The sequence below is a fragment of the Jaculus jaculus genome, chromosome 2 (genome assembly GCF_020740685.1).
Source record: "Jaculus jaculus isolate mJacJac1 chromosome 2, mJacJac1.mat.Y.cur, whole genome shotgun sequence".
In the NCBI taxonomy this organism is placed as follows: domain Eukaryota; kingdom Metazoa; phylum Chordata; class Mammalia; order Rodentia; family Dipodidae; genus Jaculus; species Jaculus jaculus.
The window spans coordinates 137,554,837-137,575,066 of record NC_059103.1 but is presented as its reverse complement, the minus strand read 5'-3'; the positions used below and the strand labels follow the sequence as shown (position 1 = coordinate 137,575,066).

At 38.8% G+C, this 20,230-nt stretch overlaps 1 protein-coding gene across 2 annotated transcripts in view; it reads left to right on the top strand.

Moving 5' to 3' along the window:
* The window catches only part of Arfgef1 (ADP ribosylation factor guanine nucleotide exchange factor 1), a 142,841-nt gene that overhangs the window by 68,763 nt on the left and 53,848 nt on the right, over window positions 1–20,230 (top strand). For both annotated transcript variants that reach the window (XM_004653303.2, XM_045142827.1), the window contains exons 15-18: window positions 6,791–6,902; window positions 7,295–7,500; window positions 7,765–7,849; window positions 16,990–17,161. In XM_004653303.2, the coding sequence (XP_004653360.1) occupies window positions 6,791–6,902; window positions 7,295–7,500; window positions 7,765–7,849; window positions 16,990–17,161 (575 nt within the window). The remainder of the gene's footprint in view (window positions 1–6,790; window positions 6,903–7,294; window positions 7,501–7,764; window positions 7,850–16,989; window positions 17,162–20,230) is intronic.

Genomic DNA, 20,230 nt, shown 5'->3' with positions numbered 1-20,230 from the left:
TCTTATAAAATGAGTTTTCCTAAGTTGTGGTTTTTGTTGTTTGTTTGTTTGTTTTTGGTTTTTGGAAGTAGGGTCTCACTCTAGCTCAGGCTGACCTGGAATTCACTGTGTAGTCTCATAGTTGCCTCGAACTCATAGCAGTCCTCCTATCTCTGCCTCTCGAGTGCTGGGATTAAAGGCCTGCACCACCATGCCCAGCTTCCTGCTAAATTTTATGTTACCAGCCAAAAGCCCCTGGACTGCTTCCTGTGTCAGTATTACCATTTTACCTTCCTTGCAAGCCTCTTAAAACTCTCTTTTCAGCCAGGTGTGGTGGCGCCTTTAATTCCAGCACTCGGGAGGCAGAGGTGGGAGGATTGCTGTGAGTTCGAGGCCACCCTGAGACTCCATAGTGAATTCCAGGTCAGCCTGGGCTACAGTGAGACCCTACCTCAGGAAAAAAAAAAAAAAAAACTCATAAAGATGCAACAAGGAAAAATAAAATTGCTCATCTTTTAGTGTGAATGTAGCTACCATAAAATATATAAAAATCCCCATGTGTGTTTATTTCCTTTTCTTTTACTTTAAAGCATTTCTCTTAATATTTAAACTATCTCTTTTTGAATATGCATTTTTGCAGTGTTAGTATAAAAAAAGCAAAAACATAAATACATTCTTTGTTACAAAATTGTACAAAATTGCCTCATGCCGGGTGTGGCGGCTCTTAAAACTCTCTTTTCAACCGGGCGTGGTGGCTCATGCCTTTAATCCCAGCACTTGGGAGGCAGAGGTAGGAAGATCGCTGTGAGTTGGAGCCCACCCCGAGAATACAGAGTGAATTCCAGGTCAGCCTGGGCTAGAGTGAGACCCTACCTTGAAAAACAAAACAAAAAAAAAGCCTCAGAAAGTGGTTAGCAATTCCTTATTTGTTCTTTTCCATTTTTTAGTTAGCATCCAGAATGATTGGCTTCATTAAGACATTATGCATAATCATTATACTTTGCTCATATTGATCTCCCCACACATACTGTCTCCCCTCCAACTGGTCCTTCCTTCCACAAATAACCCCTCTTCTGCTTTTGTGTCATTATATAAGTATGTTTATGTGGGCATAAAAATATACACATTTATGTGGAGACCAGAGGACCATGGACATCAGGTGTTATTCCTCAAGAATGCTGCCCACCTTTTGTTGAGACAGGGTTTCCCGTTGGCCTATAGCTCACCAAGTAGGCTAGGTTGCTTGCATCTATTATCATCAGGGAATTTAGTTTTCAAGAGGTGCTTGGTGTGCTTCAGTCTTATTCCTTTTTATTAGTCTGTTTTATATTCCCTTCATTAATTTGTGGGTCATACACATCTAGAATTTACCCCTTTCTTCTGCATTTTCCAGTTTTGGGGGACAAACTAAAAGATGGGAAGAATAAATTACTAGACCATCTTCTTTCTGGGCTTTCTAAAAATTGGAGTCTGCTGGATGAAGGCAGTGGGGGAAGTCAGTTGAACTTATTAATAGACTCTCCTCTTTTGATTTAATGTTGGTATTGAACTGACCTGCCATGTGAGATGTCTACCAGAGCAGTCTTCACTTCAGTAGCTTCCCTTCTTTGTATCCAACTTTGCTGGACACACTCACTTAGCTTTGCAGTCTATGGACTGGGCAGGTTCTTTCACTCTCCTGACACTTCCCAGTTCATTTCCTTTGGGGTGTTTCTCCAGTCTGTTACAGGTGAAGGGAACAAACAGCACTGAAATCTGTACAAGTGGACTTACCTCCTTACTTGAAATATTAATCCAGGATTAACATACTGCTTGTGGGATGAGGCTGTGGAAGTCAAGTACTCCACTGTGCTTCAGAATTCTCAGTCCTAGCAGCAGGGAACCTCATGGCAGATAGCTGTCTCTAGAGGTTGATCCATTCTCTGAGCTCAGGCTGTCTGCTTTCAGATGCTACAGTTATCCTCAGTTGATGGGCTTGGATCCTTACCACCAAGGCTGTGGCTACTATCCATCATACCTTTCACTATCAAAACTGAGCTTCTTGCCACTTGAACTTTTTGGTGTATTGTTATCCATCCTTGTCCTTCTCTGTAACTGTCTCCTATAGTTATAACTCACCCTGAAGCTGTAGCAGGTTGAAGAAAGCTCCTGATCTAGGATTGTTCTTTCTGTCGGGTTCAGACTTAAACAAATGGTTCCATCTCAAGATGACATGAGTTATGAAGACTGGTCTTTTTCACCAGGGCCATCTGGCTTGCCTTGTGGATCAAGCCTCTGATTTTCTTCCCCCAACCAGGAACAGCAGCTGGAGCCACATGCTGATTGTTGTCTTTGAAGTCACCTTCTGTTTTTCGGTTCTTTTCAGCTGTCATGTCATCGCCTTTGTGATTTTTCATGCACCCCTACAATTTTTGTGCCTTTAGAATAGTCTTGTGTTTGTTATGCTGACTTTTCTCATTTTCTACAACTCATGAAGGCTGCTGCTATCCACCATGTTACCCTGGAAGCCAAACCATCATTCTTTCTAATTGTTCAGTTTATATTTGCCCATGTTCCATCTGTTTTATATATTATGCAAGGTCTTTGGGAAACTAGAGAGGTGAGTTAGCCCTTATCTGAAAGGCTTACTGTCTAGGATGTATACGTAGTTAAATGTATTGAATTTCAGCAAATACAAAGGTGGCATTTGGGACGATTTCCTAAGCACTATGAAGGCACTGGTCCCTGTATTTAATTGGGGGTAAAATAATCTTTTAAAATAGTAATGTGTAAAGTCTAGAACAAAGTTTTTTCCAATGTACTGACATGTGACTGACAACTCTTTCTGAAGCATTTGAGGAATGGGAGAAAATAGGCTCAGGGCTTCAAAATAGAGTCTTCCTAGCTTCTGGTCCTTCTTTATGCCACAGGACTTGTTTGCCATTTTACATTGCCATTAATAAATATGCTTACATGGAGCTGTGTTCCTAGTAAGTACATTTTTCCAAGACTGTTTGTTTCAAAATACCACTGTATCTTTCCCTCTGTCATTTTGGCCATGTTATTTCAGTCTTCTTGTGGGCATACTACTCTTTCATTCATATTAGTATCTCTAAGATAATGTTCCTTGACCCTTTTCTTTCTTTACATGTTTTTGTAAATGTTCATTTTTCTTTTTTTTTTCTGTCACTCTTATTGTGTGCTAATCTTCAGTTTGTTATCTCTGGTAGATCCAGATTCATCTCTCCAGTGGTCTCTTAGGATCTCCTGGACATTTCATAATTTCAGCATGTTCATAATTAAATTTACCTAGTCTCCATTCTCATCATAACCAGCCCATCAACCAAAACAGTAAATAAAACAATTGTTTAGACCAGTAATCCCAGCATGCCACAAATGTAAAAATTAAAATACTGGGAGTTACCTTACTTTTCCCCTTACTCTTATGTCTAATCTGTTGCTGTTTATTGAGGATTCTATATGAGTAAATATCTCTGCAGTCCATTCTCTTTCTCTATCTCCTATCAACATCACTAGTGCTTGGCCACTGTAATCTTTCAGTTGCCTTATATTTTATTTGGTCTTGCTTATTCACTCTAGGATTTTCTTATATTCAACCTGAGTAATCTGCCCTGAATAGCAATCTGCCTCTAAGGGCTAGAGGTATTCACTGGTAAAGTGTCTACCAAGCATGCATGAGGTGCTGAAAACAAAAAATAAACTACTAAATTTTCACCTTTTTCTTACTTGTACTGAAGCTGAAATTTCTGGTGTTCGTAGATCTTCAAGATTTGGATCTTGGGATTCATTATTTCAACAAGGTTCTTTTGAGAGGAAGAAGCTTGTAAAAGATACAGCAGTCTTCAAAACTCATTTTCAGGATCCCTTTTCCTAGGAAATCTATCATGGCCATCTCAGTTACTCATCTCCTTTTCTGTGCCCTATTCATACTTCTTGAATATATCTGTATATTGCATTTTAAATTTGTGGTTTTAATCTGGTCTAATGACATGCGCTTGGAGTTCTCATCTACTTAGGAGGCTCATGTGTTCTGAGGAATTTCAGACCAGCCTAAGTAACACAGTGAGACCTGGTTTTGAAAAGAAAAGAAAAGACAAGAAAAGAAAAGAAAAAAAAACAGATGGCATGTACATAAGGATAAACAGTTTTTCCTAGTAAATCAAATAAACAAAAATTATTTCTTCCATGAGGGTGAGAAATTCAAGAGAGAGGTGATGGTGTTTAATTCATTGGAAAATGTTTGATTTTAGTTAATGTATATGGCCATAGTTGGATAGAATTTTTCAGTGAAATTATTACAACAAAACAGAAGAACATTCCAGACAAAGAGAATGCCATGTAAACACTCTTATTTAGCGTGGCAACAGCTGGGATATGAGCCCAAAGTTGAATCTGCAATACAGGTTTCATTCTCCATGTGCGAGAATATTTGTCCTGTTTTTTGTGATACTGTGATAACTATCAAAAATTTTTTTAGCATGGAAATGGCATTAGAAAGGTGATATTCCTAGCAGCATGAATTATAGCAGGACAAGTTTAGGAGACCATTTAAATTCTTGCAATGGCCCAAGTGACAGATAAAAAAACACCAACATCATAAAAGTAGAAAGTAGGGCTGAAGGGATGGCTTAGCAGTTAAGGTGTTTGCCTGCAAAGCCGAAGGACCCAGGTTCAGTTCCCCAGAAACCATGTTAGCCAGATGCACAAGAGGCATACATGTCTGGAGTTTGTTTGCAGTGGCTGGAGGCCCTGGAATGCCCATTCTTCCTCTCTCTGTTGTATGGATGGATGAATGGATGTGTATATATATTATATATTTTATTGACAACTTCTGTACTTACAACAAACCATGGTATTTCCCTCCCCTCCCCCACTTTCCCCTTCATAACTCTGCTCTCCATCATATCCCCTCCCTTTCTCCATTAGTCTCTCCTTTAATTTGATGTCATCATCATCTTTCTTTTTCTCCTGTTATGAGGGTCTGTGTAGGTATTGCTAGGCACTGCAAGGTCTTGGATATCTAGGCCAAATTCTATCCAGACAGTTGTATGTAAGGAGTGGTACCCTTCCTTTGGCTCTTACATTCTTTCTGCCTCCTCTTGTGCAATGGACCCTGAGCCTTGGAGGGTGTGAGATGTTTCAGTGCTGAACACTGTCCATCCCTTCTCAGCACTATGTTGCCTTTTGGGTCATCTCAGTGGTCATTGCCATCTGAAAAGAGAAGCTTCTCTAACCAGAAGTGATAGTAGCATTAATATGTGAGTATGAACATTAAGTATAGTGCTTTCAGAGCAATTTGGTGAGAGTAATATATATGCATTTGTCCAGACAAGAGCAGGCTTTATACCCCTAAGGCTCATGACCTCCCCTGCCATAGGCTTTTGATTAGGTTTTCAGTACCAGACATGTATTCACTCTTACAGAGTGGGCCTTTAGTCCAATTAGCAATTGGTTTCCCCCAGAGCAGACTTGGAACTGTTGGCACTCATTCAGTCATTTGGTCTGTCTGGCCAAACTTGAGGTTTCCAGTGTCCACTGTTTTCACCTCTGATGACTTCTGTCTCCCGTAAGACTGCATGCAGTACAGCTTTTTCCAGCTTTCAGTTGGCTGGGCTACAGGGAGGTTTTCTGCTCAGCACCAGCTTGATTTTTCAGAGACTTTGCAGCTCAGGCATGTAAAGTCTTTAGCAATAGGGCCTTATTATCTCCTTCTCATGGGAAACCAAGGGCCTTGGCAATAGCCTATAATGTTTTGGAGGCAACAGGAACCTCACTGGCCAACAACTCACTGGAAGGTATCTCATTCCTGGCACTGAAAATTTTCTAGTAAAAATATATGGCTTCTGGATGTGGCATTATTCAAGAAAGTAGATTTTCACATGTCTTATTCAGAATATCTTGAATTTTGATTGACCCGTCCCCCCTACCCCTTTCTTTTATACAATCTCTTCCCCTGACCTCACATAGGCCTTTCCCCTCCCTGTCGTCTGTTCTCTCTTAAAAAAAAAAAAAAGAAAAAAAGAAAAAGTAAATGATTTTTTTGTTGTTGTTTTTTGAGGTAGGGTCTAGCTCTAGCCCAGGTTGACCTGGAATTCACTTGGTAGTCTCAGGTTGGCCTTGAATTCACCCCAGTCTTCCTACCTCTGCCTCCCAAGTGCTGGGATTAAAGGTATGTGTCACCATACCTGGCTCAAGTAAATGATTTTTAAGCAGAGGTGTCATTTGAGTTGGCTCAAATGTCATCACTAAGCATGAGCAAGAATTTTGCTGTGAGAGGCACTTGTTAAGGAAATATAGAGGAATAGTCTCCAAACACATTATGTTTAGGGAATTCAGTAGGCTATATAAGAATTAAGAGAAGCCAGGTGTGGTGGTGCATGCCTTTAATCCCAGCACTCAGGAGGCAGAGTAAGAGGATTGTCGTGAGCTCAAGGCCACCCTGAGGCTACATAGTGAATTTCAGGTCAGCCTGAACTAGAGCGAGACTCTACCTTGATGAACCAAATAAAAAAGAATTCAGAATTCTTATGTGTGTCGTTGATGTGAATCAGAAAATGTGTCATGCTGCCCTCCAGAAAACCATAAAAGGATCCTTATCAGTGCTAATAATGACCAACCATTTGAGACTTTTCTGAGAAGAAAATAAAGCTTTGTGCCATGTAATATTTTTATATATTCATATTTTGGTTATTTCAAGTAAGTTCGTGTTTTCTAAGTGCTATTGGAAAATTAAGTTACTATAGTTTAGGCTCGTCTTTACAGGGAATACAATTTTTTTTTTAATACTTCTATTCACTTTAACATCATCTAGATTTAATAAGAAGCCAAAGAGAGGAATACAGTACCTCCAAGAACAAGGGATGCTTGGCACAACACCTGAAGACATTGCTCAATTCTTACATCAAGAAGAAAGACTAGACTCTGTAAGAATATGGTTTCATTTTATTCTAATGCTTTTTATAAGAGTGTTTGAAAGCTGGGTGTGGTGTGATAGTGTGCAGTCTCTCTCAAATATAACAAAAACATTTAAAAATAATACATACTATGCCTTTCTTAAAATGATTTCCTAAATGTGCAGGAAAGTAAAACCTAATACATAACTTAGATTATGAACATATATAATTAATTATAAAATAAATACTGCTTTTGAAATACTCTTAAGCGAGAATATCATAATTTTTTAAAAAAATAAACACATTTAATACATGTAACTTCTTGCTTCACCCTAGATATTGTAGCCCAAAACCTGTGGTTTGTGTGTGTCAATTGTAATATGCCATTAGAATATTGATTTCTTCCTTCATTTTTACTTTAGACTCAAGTGGGTGAGTTTCTGGGAGATAATGACAAATTTAACAAAGAAGTCATGTATGCATATGTGGACCAACATGACTTTTCAGGAAAAGATTTTGTTTCAGCCCTTCGTATGTTTTTGGAAGGATTCCGTCTTCCAGGGGAAGCTCAAAAAATTGATCGGTTAATGGAAAAATTTGCTGCAAGATACCTAGAATGCAACCAAGGGTAAGTAAGGTTGAGGTGCTTTTTGATTGTCAAGTATGTGTATGGTACTGTGACAGGGAATTCAGAGATAAGAGTATTTAGTCCTCTTCTTTCAGACAATTTATGTTTTCTGCTATTTGGGAGTGAAAAAGTCAAGTCCATTAAAAATTGTAGTATATGTGATAGAACATTAGTCCTGAGGGAGAAAATTTAAAATGTTTTAGTGTTTGGGATTATTTAAATGAAACAATTAAAGTGTATAACATCATGCATGTATTCTTTCAGACAAACCCTTTTTGCTAGTGCAGATACCGCTTATGTTTTGGCTTACTCTATTATAATGCTGACCACAGACCTTCACAGTCCACAGGTATGTTTTCTTCTACACCAGTTTTACAATAAGTAGTAAAAGTTAAATACATCCTTTTGAATTCAATAAATAGTTAAAATTTTAATTTTTTTAAATTTTATTTTGTGTGTATGTATGTATTTTATGTATGTATATGCACATGGGTGTGGGTATATGAACTACTGCATGCACATGGAGGTTAGGGGATAACCTCAGGATGTCAGTCTTCTTCCTCCTTTGAGATAGTGTCTCTCTTGTTATTTTGCCACTGAGAAGGCCAGTCAAGCTGTCCTGCAAGCTTTTGAATTCTCCTGGCTCCACTTATCATTGCTGTAGGCACTTTAGAATTACAAACATATGTGCCACTGCACATCCAGCTTTATGGAGGGGGTTGTCAGGCTTATGGAGCAAACACCTTTAACCACTGAGCTATCTTCACAGCCTTGAAAATTTTAATTTTAAGTAGTAAAAACAATCACTAAGTTAATAGTGATACACATTTTATAAATGCAATTCCTGATACTGATTATAGTAAGATGTTTAAGTATCTTTAAAATATACATGTATCTGTCAGTCTCATGACTGACATTTGTACAGAGCTTAAGATAATTTTTGACCCGACAAAGATGTTTATTTGGGTCTTTTGTGTGTACTTGTCACACCATGGAAAACACTATACATAAACCATCTTTAAAAAAATATTTCAAATTTAAACAGTAGAGAGACTAAAGAAATATTAGTCAACTATATTCCATAGTTACCAATGACCAATTTTGTTCTAGCTACAGAACTACTCTTTTTAACTGTGGTTATGATATCTTGATACCTAAAACATTAAAAACAATTAGCCAGCCTTGGTGGCACACACCTTTAGTCATAGCACTTAGAAGGCTGAGGAGGGTTGCCATGAGTTTATAGCCATCCAGAAGGGGCTGCAGAGTTGAGTTCCAAATCAGTCTGCATTAGTGTGAGACCCTGCTTCAAAATAAAATAAAATAAAATAAACTGTCAGGTAGGTATGTAGCAAATATTCAGATTTCATTCACTTCATAAAATTCAGAACCTCTAAAAGAATTTATAACTTCTAAAGCATTAAAGAATTGTTCATTGATTTCTGATACTACTTTTAAAATATTTTTGGAAAAACAATATTGCTTTTGAAACTTTAAATATTTCTTAAAATTTTAAAACACATTGTAATGTCCTTAGTGAAATTGTCATTATAAATTATTTGTAAGGATTTTGTATATGTTATTAGAATATAAATTAAATTACAAAGAAACCTGAGATATTGGAACAACTAAAGTTTATTTGAAGTTTGTGGTTAAGCTTTGTACTATTAGGATGTTTTGGTATGTGTATATATGAGTAGAGTATGTGCAATATGGTGTGTGATGTGTGCATAGGTTTGTGCATCTTAACATACACCCTGTGAACATGCACAGGCCAGAGGAAAATATCTTCTATTGCTCTCCTCTGTTGTTCCTCTACACATTTCCTAGAGACAGAGTCTTTTCCCTCAACTAGGAGCTGCTGTTTTTCAATCAGTGCCTACTCTTGAAACATGTGTTTACTTCCAGTTTATTTATTTATTTATGAGAGAGAGAATGGGAATGCCAGGGCCTCTAGACATGGCAAATGAACTCCAGATGCAGGTGCTATCATGTACATCTGGCTTATGTGGGTTCCTGGGAGTAGAACCTGGATCCTTAGGATTTATAGACAAGCACCTTAACTAAGTCATCTCTCCAGCCTCACGTCCAGCTTTTTACATGGGAATCAAGTCTTACTGGTCTCAGGCCCTTTCATGCACTCATGTTTAAGCAGCAACCACTCTTACTCACTGACCCATCTCCCCACTCCCAGTATTGAGAGAGAGAGAGAGTGAGTTGTGAAATGTTTAGAATAGAATTGCTGTGGAAAGTATATAATGTGGAGATATTTAATCACTTAGATTTACTTTTTGCATATTGCTGGTATTACAGGCAGAAAAGCTCATCTTCAAGATTTTTTAAACATTGGCATTATTACCTTTTCAACAGTTTTGTAAGGGATACTACAAATTATTTAGTTATCTTTTTTAATTTTTTTTAAATTTAATTTATTAGTTTTCTTTTCAGTAAATACAGGCAGTTTGGTACCATTATTTAGGCTCATCTGTGATCTACCCCTTCCCATTAGACCCTCCTTGTTAATGAAAATGGGTCGTGCATTGTGGAGTTAGCCCCCAGTTATTGGTATGATAAATGTCTCTGCAAATCATGACCCAACATGTGACTCTGACATTCTTTCCGCCCCCTCTTCCGCAAAATTTCCCTGAGCCATGTTGGGTTCATTTTTGGTCTGCTTCAGTGCTGAGGTGTTGGGGGCCTCTGAGGCTCTGGCTCTCTGATTTGGTAGGAGTTGATTTTTCTCTGCGTTGATCTCCTTCCCCTTTGTGCTGGTATCCGGATCACAGGAAAACATCACCCTTGCTTATTTCGCCAGTTGTCCTTAGTTTCAGTTGGGCCCCTTTTGAGGTATGTTGGGGCAGCATTCTCCTTAGGATCTGCATCTATCTGGAAAAGAGAAGCAGATTCTCCAACGGAGAGTAAGTTAGCACCCGGAAAATTGAGATAAGACTTACTTTTTTGATAGACAGTATGGTAGATTTAGGCCCTCTTATACCCCATGATTGATGGTAGCTTGATATTGAAGAGTGGGCTTGTGTTTGGGTATGGTTCTGACTTGTTTCCCGGCTCCAGCTATGGGTCTAGTACCACTGAGTGGAACAGTTAGCCAAATCAAGAGCAATTGATTCCTCACCATGGCTGTGTACCACTATTGCACTTGTGTGGGCATCACATCCGGTTATTTGTTGCTAATTAGGTTAAACAATGTGTTGCTTGGACAGATCTTGGTCATTTCCCCCAGTTGCCTATGTAGCGCCTTCTGGCACTAGACATGCTGACTGTCTGGGGACTGACTCTCTCCTGGCTTCCGGCCATGTCATTCCATTTTACACGTCAGCTGTGTATGGAGTCTTCAGCAATAGGGTCTTACCACTGGCCTTTGGTGGGTCATCAAGTACTCTGACAGAAGTCTGTCATTGTTTTGGGAAACCTTGTAGGTTTCTCTGATCAAAAGCTCATTGTGGATGGTAGGCCCAAGCTGGAAGTGGGTTACAGGTCAGTGTCCACTAAGAAATTGAGGAAAAAGATAACTAATATACAAGAGTTAGAGAGGATAGAGATAGAGGGGAGACGGGGAGAGGGAGGGAGGGAAGATGTAGGAGATTTAGGTCAGTCTTGATCCTACCCTCTCCAGTGTCTTATAGTTCAGGTGTTTCCTGTAAGGGTCTAGTGAAGGTTCAGCCATTTGGTCTGTCTTTTAGGAAGTAGAATTTTATGGTACCATTGCCATTTGTGTCCGGATTACTGTTTTCCACCCTTTGATTCCCTCCCCGCCCTCCCATCCATCTTATTGTGTAGTCCATGAGGTGCTTGCTGGGTATGTAAGGCATCTTGGGCAGATTCAGGTTAGGTGTTGCAGATGAGTGAGACTGTGTGTCAATTTTTTTTCTGTGATTGGGTAAGTTCGCTGAGAATGATCTGTTCCAGGTTCAACCATTTTTCCTCAAATTTCTTTATGTCGTTTTTTCTTACTGCTGTATAGAATTCCATTGTGTAGATATACCACATCTTTGTTATCCATTCTTCTAATGATGGACATCTGGGTTGGTTCCAGCTTTTAGCTATTATGAATTGAGCCGCTACAAACATGGTTGAGAAAATCTCTCTGGCTTTTGGTTTGAAAGTTTTAGGGTAGATGCCCAGTAATGGTATAACTGGGTCTGTTGGTATTTCTATAGCCAGCTTTTTCAGGAGTCTCCATATTGCTTTCCAAAGTGGTTGTATCATCCTGCATTCCCACCAACAGTGAATGAGTGTCCCTGCTTCTCCACATCCTCGCCAGCATTTATTTTCATTTGACCTTTTGATGTTGGCTGTCCTTATTGGGGTAAGGTGGAATCTCATAGTTGTTTTAATTTGCATTTCTCTGATGATTAGGGATGATGAACATTTTCTTAGGTGTGTGTTTGCCATTTGTATCTCTTCCTTTGTGAATTGCCTGTTTAACTCTGTGCCCCATTTTGTGAGTGGGGTATTTGTCTTCTTATTGTTTAGACTTTTGAGTTCTTTGTAAATTCTAGAGATAAGGCCTCTATCAGTTGGATAACCTGCAAATATTTTCTCCCATTCTGTGGGTATTCTATTGGCTTTGCTTATTATATGCTTGTCTGTAAAGAAAGTCTTCAGCTTCATATGATCCCAATGGTTGAGTGACTGTTTAAGAACTTGAGCCACTGGGGTTTTATTCAGGAAGTCTTTTTCCATTCCTATATCATGGAAAGTACTTCCTAAATTTTCTTCCAGTAGTTTTCGAGTTTCTGGTCTTTTTTTTTTTTTTAAATTTTTATTTATTTATTTGAGAGAGACAGACACAGAGAGAAAGACAGATAGAGGGAGAGAGAAAGAATGGGCGCGCCAGGGCTTCCAGCCTCTGCAAACGAACTCCAGACGCGTGCACCCCCTTGTGCATCTGGCTAACATGGGACCTGGGGAACCGAGCCTCAAACCGGGGTCCTTAGGCTTCACAGGCAAGTGCTTAACCACTAAGCCATCTCTCCAGCCCGAGTTTCTGGTCTTATGTTGAGGTCTTTGATCCATTTGGATTTGAGTGTTGTGCATGGTGAAATGTGTGGATCAAGTTTTAGTTTCCTGCATGTGGTTATCCAGTTTGTCCAGCACCATTTGTTGAAGATGCTATCTTTTTTCCAGTCTATATTGTTTGGACCTTTGTCGAATATCAAGTAGCTATAGTTGCTTGACCCAAAATCTGGGTCCTCAAGTCTATTCCATTGGTCTATACTCCTGTTTTTATGCCAGTACCATGCTGTTTTTATTACTATGGCTTTGTAATACAGCTTTATATCGGGTATGGTGATGCCCCCAGAGGTATTTCTTTTGCTGAGGATATGTTTGGATATGTGAGGCCTTCTACCTTTCCATATGAAATTTGAGATCATTTTTTCTATGTCTGTGAAGAACACTGTAGGGATTTTAATTGGAATTGCGTTAAATCTATATATTGCCTTTGGTAGGATTGTCATCTTCACAATGTTAATTCTGCCTATCCAGGAGCATGGGAGGTCTTTCCATCTTTTCAAGTCCTCCTCAATTTCTTTTTTGAGAGTTTTTATATTTTCGTTGTATAGATCTTTTACTTCCTTGGTTAACGTTATTCCAAGGTATTTTATTTTTTTTGTTGCTATTGAAAATGGGACTATGTCCTTTATTTCTTTTTCTGTGTCTTTGTCATTTGCATACAGAAATGCTACCGATTTTTGTGCATTGATTTTGTATCCTGCTACTTTGCTATAGGAGTTAATCACCTTCAGGAGTTTTGGGATGGAGCCTCTCGGGTCTCTTACATATACAATCATGTCATCAGCGAATAGAGCTAACTTAACTTCTTCCTTTCCAAATTGTATCCCTTTTATTTCCTTCTCCTGCCTTATTGCTTGGGCTAGGACTTCCAGAACTATATTGAAAAGCAGAGGTGAGAGAGGACATCCCTGTCTTGTTCCTGATCTCAATGGGAATTCTTCCAGTCTCTCTCCATTAAGTATTATTTGGGCCTTTGGAGCTTTGTATATTGCCTTTATTATGGTAAGATGTGAACCTGCCATGCCGATTCTCTCCAATGTTTTGATCATGAAGTGATGTTGTATCTTGTCAAAGGCCTTTTCTGCATCTATCGAAATGATCATGTGATTTTTATGTTTAAGCTTGTTTATATGGTGTATTACATTGACAGATTTTCGTATGTTGAACCACCCTTGTGTTCCTGGGATAAATCCCACTTGGTCAAGGTGGATAATGCTTTTGATGTGTTGTTGGATTCGGTTTGCGAGTTTTTTGTTGAGGATCTTTGCGTCTATGTTCATTAGGGAAATAGGCTGATAGTTTTCTTTTCTTGTGGCATCTCTGCCTGGTTTTGGGATTAGGGTGATACTAGCTTCATAGAAGGAGTTGGGTAGCTTTCCCTGTTCTTCAATTGTGTGGCACAGTTTTAGGAAGATTGGTTTGAGTTCTTCCATGAAAGTCTGATAAAATTCGGCTGGGAATCCATATGGTCCTGGACTCTTCTTTTTTGGGAGGTTTTTTTATTACTTTTTCAATCTCCATGAGTGTGATGGGTTCATTGAGGTGATTGATCTGCGTTATTTATTTGAGAGCGACAGACAGAGAGAGAAAGAAGCATATATATAGAGAGAGAATGGACGCACCAGGGCTTCTAGCCACTGCAAATGAACTCCAAATGCGTGCGCTCCCTTGTGCATCTGGCTAACGTGGGTCCTGGGGAATCAAGCCTCGAACCAGGATCCTTAGGCTTCACAGGCAAGTGCTTAACCACTAAGACATCTCTCCAGCCCTTAGTTACCTTTTTATCACAGTTTTTGTTCTGATTTTCCATATGAATTTTCAGCCTAACACATAGAATTGATGGGCTAGAGGGATGGTTCAGTATTTAAAGGTGCTTACTCATTAAACCTGACAGCCCGGGTTTGATTTCCCCAGCACGCATGTAAAGCCAGATCCGCAAACTGGTGCATGTGTCTGGAATTCATTTACAGTGGCAGAAGGCCCTGGCATGCCTATATTCACTTACTCTTTTCCTCTTTCTCTCTCTCCCTTCCTCCCTCTGTAATATATAAATAAAAATATTTAAGAAAATCAGAATTGATAACCTGAAGTTTTATACCTTTATTTTTAGAAGGATATGTTTTTAAGATATTTGGTTGTAGAAATAAGCAACCGCAAATGCAGTTATGCCATATCTTTTTACACACACACATATATATATAGTTTTGCTATTTTGAAGAGATAAGAAAGAAGTTCTTATATTTCTTTTCATTAATACTCAGAGTTAAAAATTACAAGCTTCTACATCTAGAGAATATTGTCCTGAAAACAGTGTCTTGTCTTCAGGGCAAGAGCTCCTGTCCATGAAACATGAGCTTGCGGTCTAGCCTAGTGGTGGCAGTTGCCCATTGGCAGACCATTCTTCAGCAGTCTTGGTGTCATGTTGATGTGCAACCTGGAGCCGTGAGTTCCTGTGGAGCCAAGTAGACTATTAGAAAATTGAACTCATAATTATGTCCCCTGATGATTTATAATTAATGACCATAGAAACTCTAACAAATGACATTAATTTTTAAAAATACAGGTAACTTTAAAGGAATTCCTTAAAGCTAGTCTTTCTGATTCTTCATTGTTTTCAAGTTTCAAATATAAGTGGGTTTTTTTTGCCATGTGTGTATGCGTGTATTCATGTTTATGTGTGCACAGGTATTTGTACATGTGTGTGGAAGCCAGAGATTGTTGTGTTGTATATCTTCTTTAGTAGCATCCCACCTTATTTTTTGAGACATTTTCTCTCTTTGAACATGAAGCTCACCAATTTGACTAGACTTAATAGCCCATAAACCACAGGGATTCTCCTTTCCCCAGTGCTAAGATTATAGGTACAGGCCTGGCTTTCATATGGGTACTAGAGATCTGAACTCAGGTCCTCATTCTTGTGTGACAAGCAACTGATCCATCTCCCCAACCTCTTAAGTATGGTGATTTTTTTACCACACAATTTATGTTCCTTAGTTGCCTAAAATTTTTATGGTTAAGCCACCTTTTTTATATAGTGTGAGTCTTGAATTTTTTAAAAATCTGAGGTATATTTAGAATGTGTTTTTATACTCACAGCCAACTTTACTTGATTAATACCCCAAACTAGGTACCAGGTAGTAGAATAAAATTCAACAGTAGTGTGTTCCATACAAGATGTCAAGAAAAGTAGAATTGTTTTAAACTGCTTCCAGAATCACCCTATGGCAGAAATGTGCAGTCCTTTACTTTGAATGGTGAAAACAGTGTATTCCGTACTTCTGTCGATGCAGACTTAACTGCTACTTCAGATTTTCTGTATGTCTTATCTCTGCCTCTGATTGGCATGTGTATAAGGCATTTTGCCATATTTGAAATTTCCAGGTGATTTTAATATTCCTTTGCTTCTCTATCAGCACACTTTGTTATTGCTGCTATTTCTTCTTTTTTTTTTTTTTTTAATGAGTATCTGTCAGATCTATAGGTAAAATAAAGTGGTTTGGTTACTTTTTCTATTTCTTCAGTGCCATGACTACAGATAATATGCAACAGCTTTATTGTCTTAAATAACAAGTTTCGTTTAGAAAGTTTATAATAATATTTGTATTTATATAAGAAGCACACTGTTACTCTTTCTAACATAAATAGAAGTATTCTGCTTGCAGAATAATATGAACTTAAATAAATATGCATCCTAATTATATCTCCAGTTTCTCTAATTAGTTTTGCAAGTTTCTAATTGATTGATTATTGTTTTGTGTACTTTATACACATTTATAAGAGCTTTGTCTTTAGAGTTGCTATCAATTCTTCATGTCTCATAGTGGAAATATATTTAGTTATAGGGTAAACATTTTACTGTGCTATTTAGGTTTGATAATATGACTCCCATCTTAAAGATTGGCAGGGTTTAGTCATAGCTTTATCAAGTAGAACATTCCTGTTGAGGGTACTGTTAAACAAACAAACAAAAAATTTCTAAGTATACTTTATCCTAATATAATACATTTGCCATAAAAACTTGGAGAAAATGTTATTTGGTTTTCAAAAAAATTTCGACTGTTATTTATGCATCCATTTTGAAATCTGAGCTTTGTTAGTAATATGTTTGTTATTTTGAACTAAGATTTGAATCTTTTTGATTTTATGTTCCTGATAATTTATGTGGCCCTTTTAAAGAGATTATTAGCACTCTTATACCATGAACAAAAAACTACTTTCTTATCCATTGTCTTTCCTTTCTTATAAATTACTCCTTTTCACAGCAGAGCAAGGGAAATTAGTCTATTCCATAATATGTCTTTACTATATTACCTTCATTTTCCATGGTACTTTTTTGGATGTATGTTTTATTGAGCAATTTCTACTTCTGGACCTCAGAATAGTTATTTAAAATTATTAAAATGAGTGAAATCTTGTTAATCTTTAGGAATTATAATGATTTCTCACATCTAGGTGAAGAACAAAATGACAAAGGAACAGTACATTAAAATGAATAGAGGTATCAATGACAGTAAAGATCTTCCTGAAGAGTACCTATCAGCCATCTATAATGAAATAGCTGGAAAAAAGATATCAATGAAAGAAACAAAAGAATTAACAATTCCTACAAAATCAACTAAACAAAGTAAGTATCCAAATCAATTAATCCCTGATTGTTCAAGCAGAAAACCCTTGGTGGATTGTGGTTTGATTTGGGCTGGTTTTGTGAGGTTGTTTTTATTTGTTTATTTGGTTTTTTGACCCAAGATTAAGCTAGTCAAGAGAGTGGTAGAGCCAAAGCCAAAGGGCAGAAGCTTCAGAATGCCAAGTAAAGGGAGGAAAGAAGTTTTAAGGTTTTTCAAAGACAGCAAGAGTGATGTTGCACTATAAGGGAGAGGCCTTGCAACTTGATTGATAAGCTGTCTGGGAGGAGGTATCCTTCAACCATATAGCTCTTGATCATTTTCCATAACAGTGGAAACTTTTTTGTTTTGAAAACTTTATTATATGAACATATTATAAATCGGTCATATTCCCATTGAGCTATACTCTTATGATCCCTCTCCCTAGTGCCCCCATTTCACTGAGGGCCCTTCTCAGTGCAGTTACTCACAGTCACTGTTAGTCTCTCTGGTGGAGGGGGAACAATATCTCAGAGCACAACTTCCCATCCTTTGGCTCCTACATTCTTTTTTTGTTTTTTGTTTTGTTTTTCAAGGTGGGATCTCACTCTAGCTCAGTCTGACCTGGGATTTACTATGTAGTCTCAGGGTGGTCTTGAACTCACGGTGATCCTCCTACCTCTGCCTCCCAAGTGCTGGAATTAAAGGTATGTGCCACCACACCCAGCTGGCTCCTACATTCTTTACACTTCCTCTTCTACTGTGTTCCCTGAGTCTTATGGGGCTGTGTTAGAAGTCTTTAATACTGAGCTCTCAGCAACCTCTGGTTTTTGCTGTGATGAGTTTTGAGTATCCTTATTGTCTACTGCCATCTCTCTGAAGGAAGTTTTTAGGCTAGCAGTGAGAGCAGCATCCATATTTAATTTGCCACTTCCTCTGTGATAATTCCTAGGACCTGGCAGATCTGAGAGATGATTCATCTTGTGCTAGGCAGTTGGCTTTCTTGATTTGTACTGATGGGTCTTGGGTCTCTTTGGTATTTGTTGCCATACATTAAAAGCAAATTGTATAAATAATGGTGAGAGCAGCATGGATCAGAAGGGATAAACAGACATTTAGAAGATTTTGATGGGGGGCTGGAGAGATGGCTTAGCGGTTAAGCGCTTGCCTGTGAAGCCTAAGGACCCTGGTTTGAGGCTCGGTTCCCCAGGTCCCACGTTAGCCAGATGCACAAGGGGGCGCACGCGTCTGGAGTTTGTTTGCAGAGGCTGGAAGCCCTGGCGCGCCCATTCTATCTCTCTCCCTCTATCTGTCTTTCTCCCTGTGTCTGTCGCTCTCAAATAAATAAATAAAAAATGAACAACAAAAAAATATTTAAAAAAAAAAAGAAGATTTTGATGGGCATAAGGATTATTGTTTTGAAACAGGCTCTCACTTTGTAGTCCAGACTGGCTACAATATCTTAATTCTGCCTCCTAAGTACTGTGTTTATAAGCATGTACCACAATGCCCAATTGAATATAAGGCTTTGTGGAACTTTTTTTTTTTTACTTTAAAATAAAACATACATACACACACACACACACACACACACACACACACACATATGTTGTTGCAGTCAGGTTTGCATTGCTGGTAGAAATCACCCAACCCAGGTAGCTTGTGGGGAAAACAGGTTTATTTTGGCTCACAGGCTGTAGGGGAAGCTGCACTATGGCAGGGGAAAACAACGGCATGAGCAACATACAGTGGATAATAGCTACAGGGGAGTATGCCAAATCCTGGCATGAGGAAACTGGCTATAACACCCATAAGCCCTCCCGCAACAATACATTGCCTCCAGGAGGCATTAATTTCCAAATTTTCATCAACTGGGAACCTCACATTCAGAACACCTAAGTTTATGGGGACACTTGAATCAAACCACCAAATTCTGCCCCTGGCCCCCATAAACTAATAACCACAAATGATGTAAAATGCAATGCATTCATCCAACTTTAAAAGTCCCTATAGTTTTTATTAATCTCAGTGATGTTTAAACATCCCCATAATCCAAGGTCTTTTAACTGAGCCATAATACCAAAAAAAAAAAAAAAAAACAAAAAAAAAAACCAAAAGCCCAGAATGGTACAAAATAAACATTCACACTGCCAAAGGTGGCATTGGACATAGCAAAGAAATAATTCAACCAATACAAGATTTAACATTACAACCAGGGCAAACATCAAACTCTGTAGCTTCAAGTCCAACAACTGTAGCCAGTGACAAATCTCCAAGTCTGATAATTCTAACCAGCAACAAGTCTTTGGAGTTCCAATTCTGCCCCTCTAACTAGGCTGGCTACTCACAGTCCTGGAAAATTCCATCTGGGGCTGGCAGCTCTCCTTGGCAGCCATCTCGTGGTCCAAGAATCTCCACTAAGTCTCCACTGCAACCCACGTGCCATCCTCAGGGCTCCATCAGGTCTCCATGCAGGCATCCAGCAAACCTGCTTCACACTGCCCATGGCCGTTTCTAGAACACTAGACTGTGTTGCAAACACAATGACCCTCTTTACTGCATTTCTTAAACTCCACAATGCCAGGTAGGGTGCCAATTTGTTAAGGCAGAGGGGAGGGAATAAAGCAGACTTTGAAGAACAGGACACTCCTTGAGCACTCAGGCCCCTTCAAAAGAGTCTACATTCTTTTTGTTTTTTTAAATAAAGAGCTGTTGCCTTCCTTAGGCTCTGCTCTTTTTTTTTTAAATTTATATTTATTTATTTATTTGTGAGCAACAGAGAGAGAGAGAGAGAGAGAGAGAGAGAGAGGGAGAGAGAGAGAGAATGGATGCACCAGGGCTTCCAGCTACTGCAAATGAACTCCAGATGCGTGCGCCCCCCCTGTGCATCTGACTAACCGTGGGTCCTGGAGAATCGAGCCTCAAACCGGGGTTCTTAGGCTTCACAGGCAAGTGCTTAACCACTAAGCCATCTCTCCAACCCCAAGAGTCTACATTCTTCCTGTTGCCCCCAATGCAGATCAGCTGGCCCAGTCTCAAAGGTTGTAATCTCTCAGTTGCAGCTGAACAGGCAGCAGTTTCGTCCTAAACAT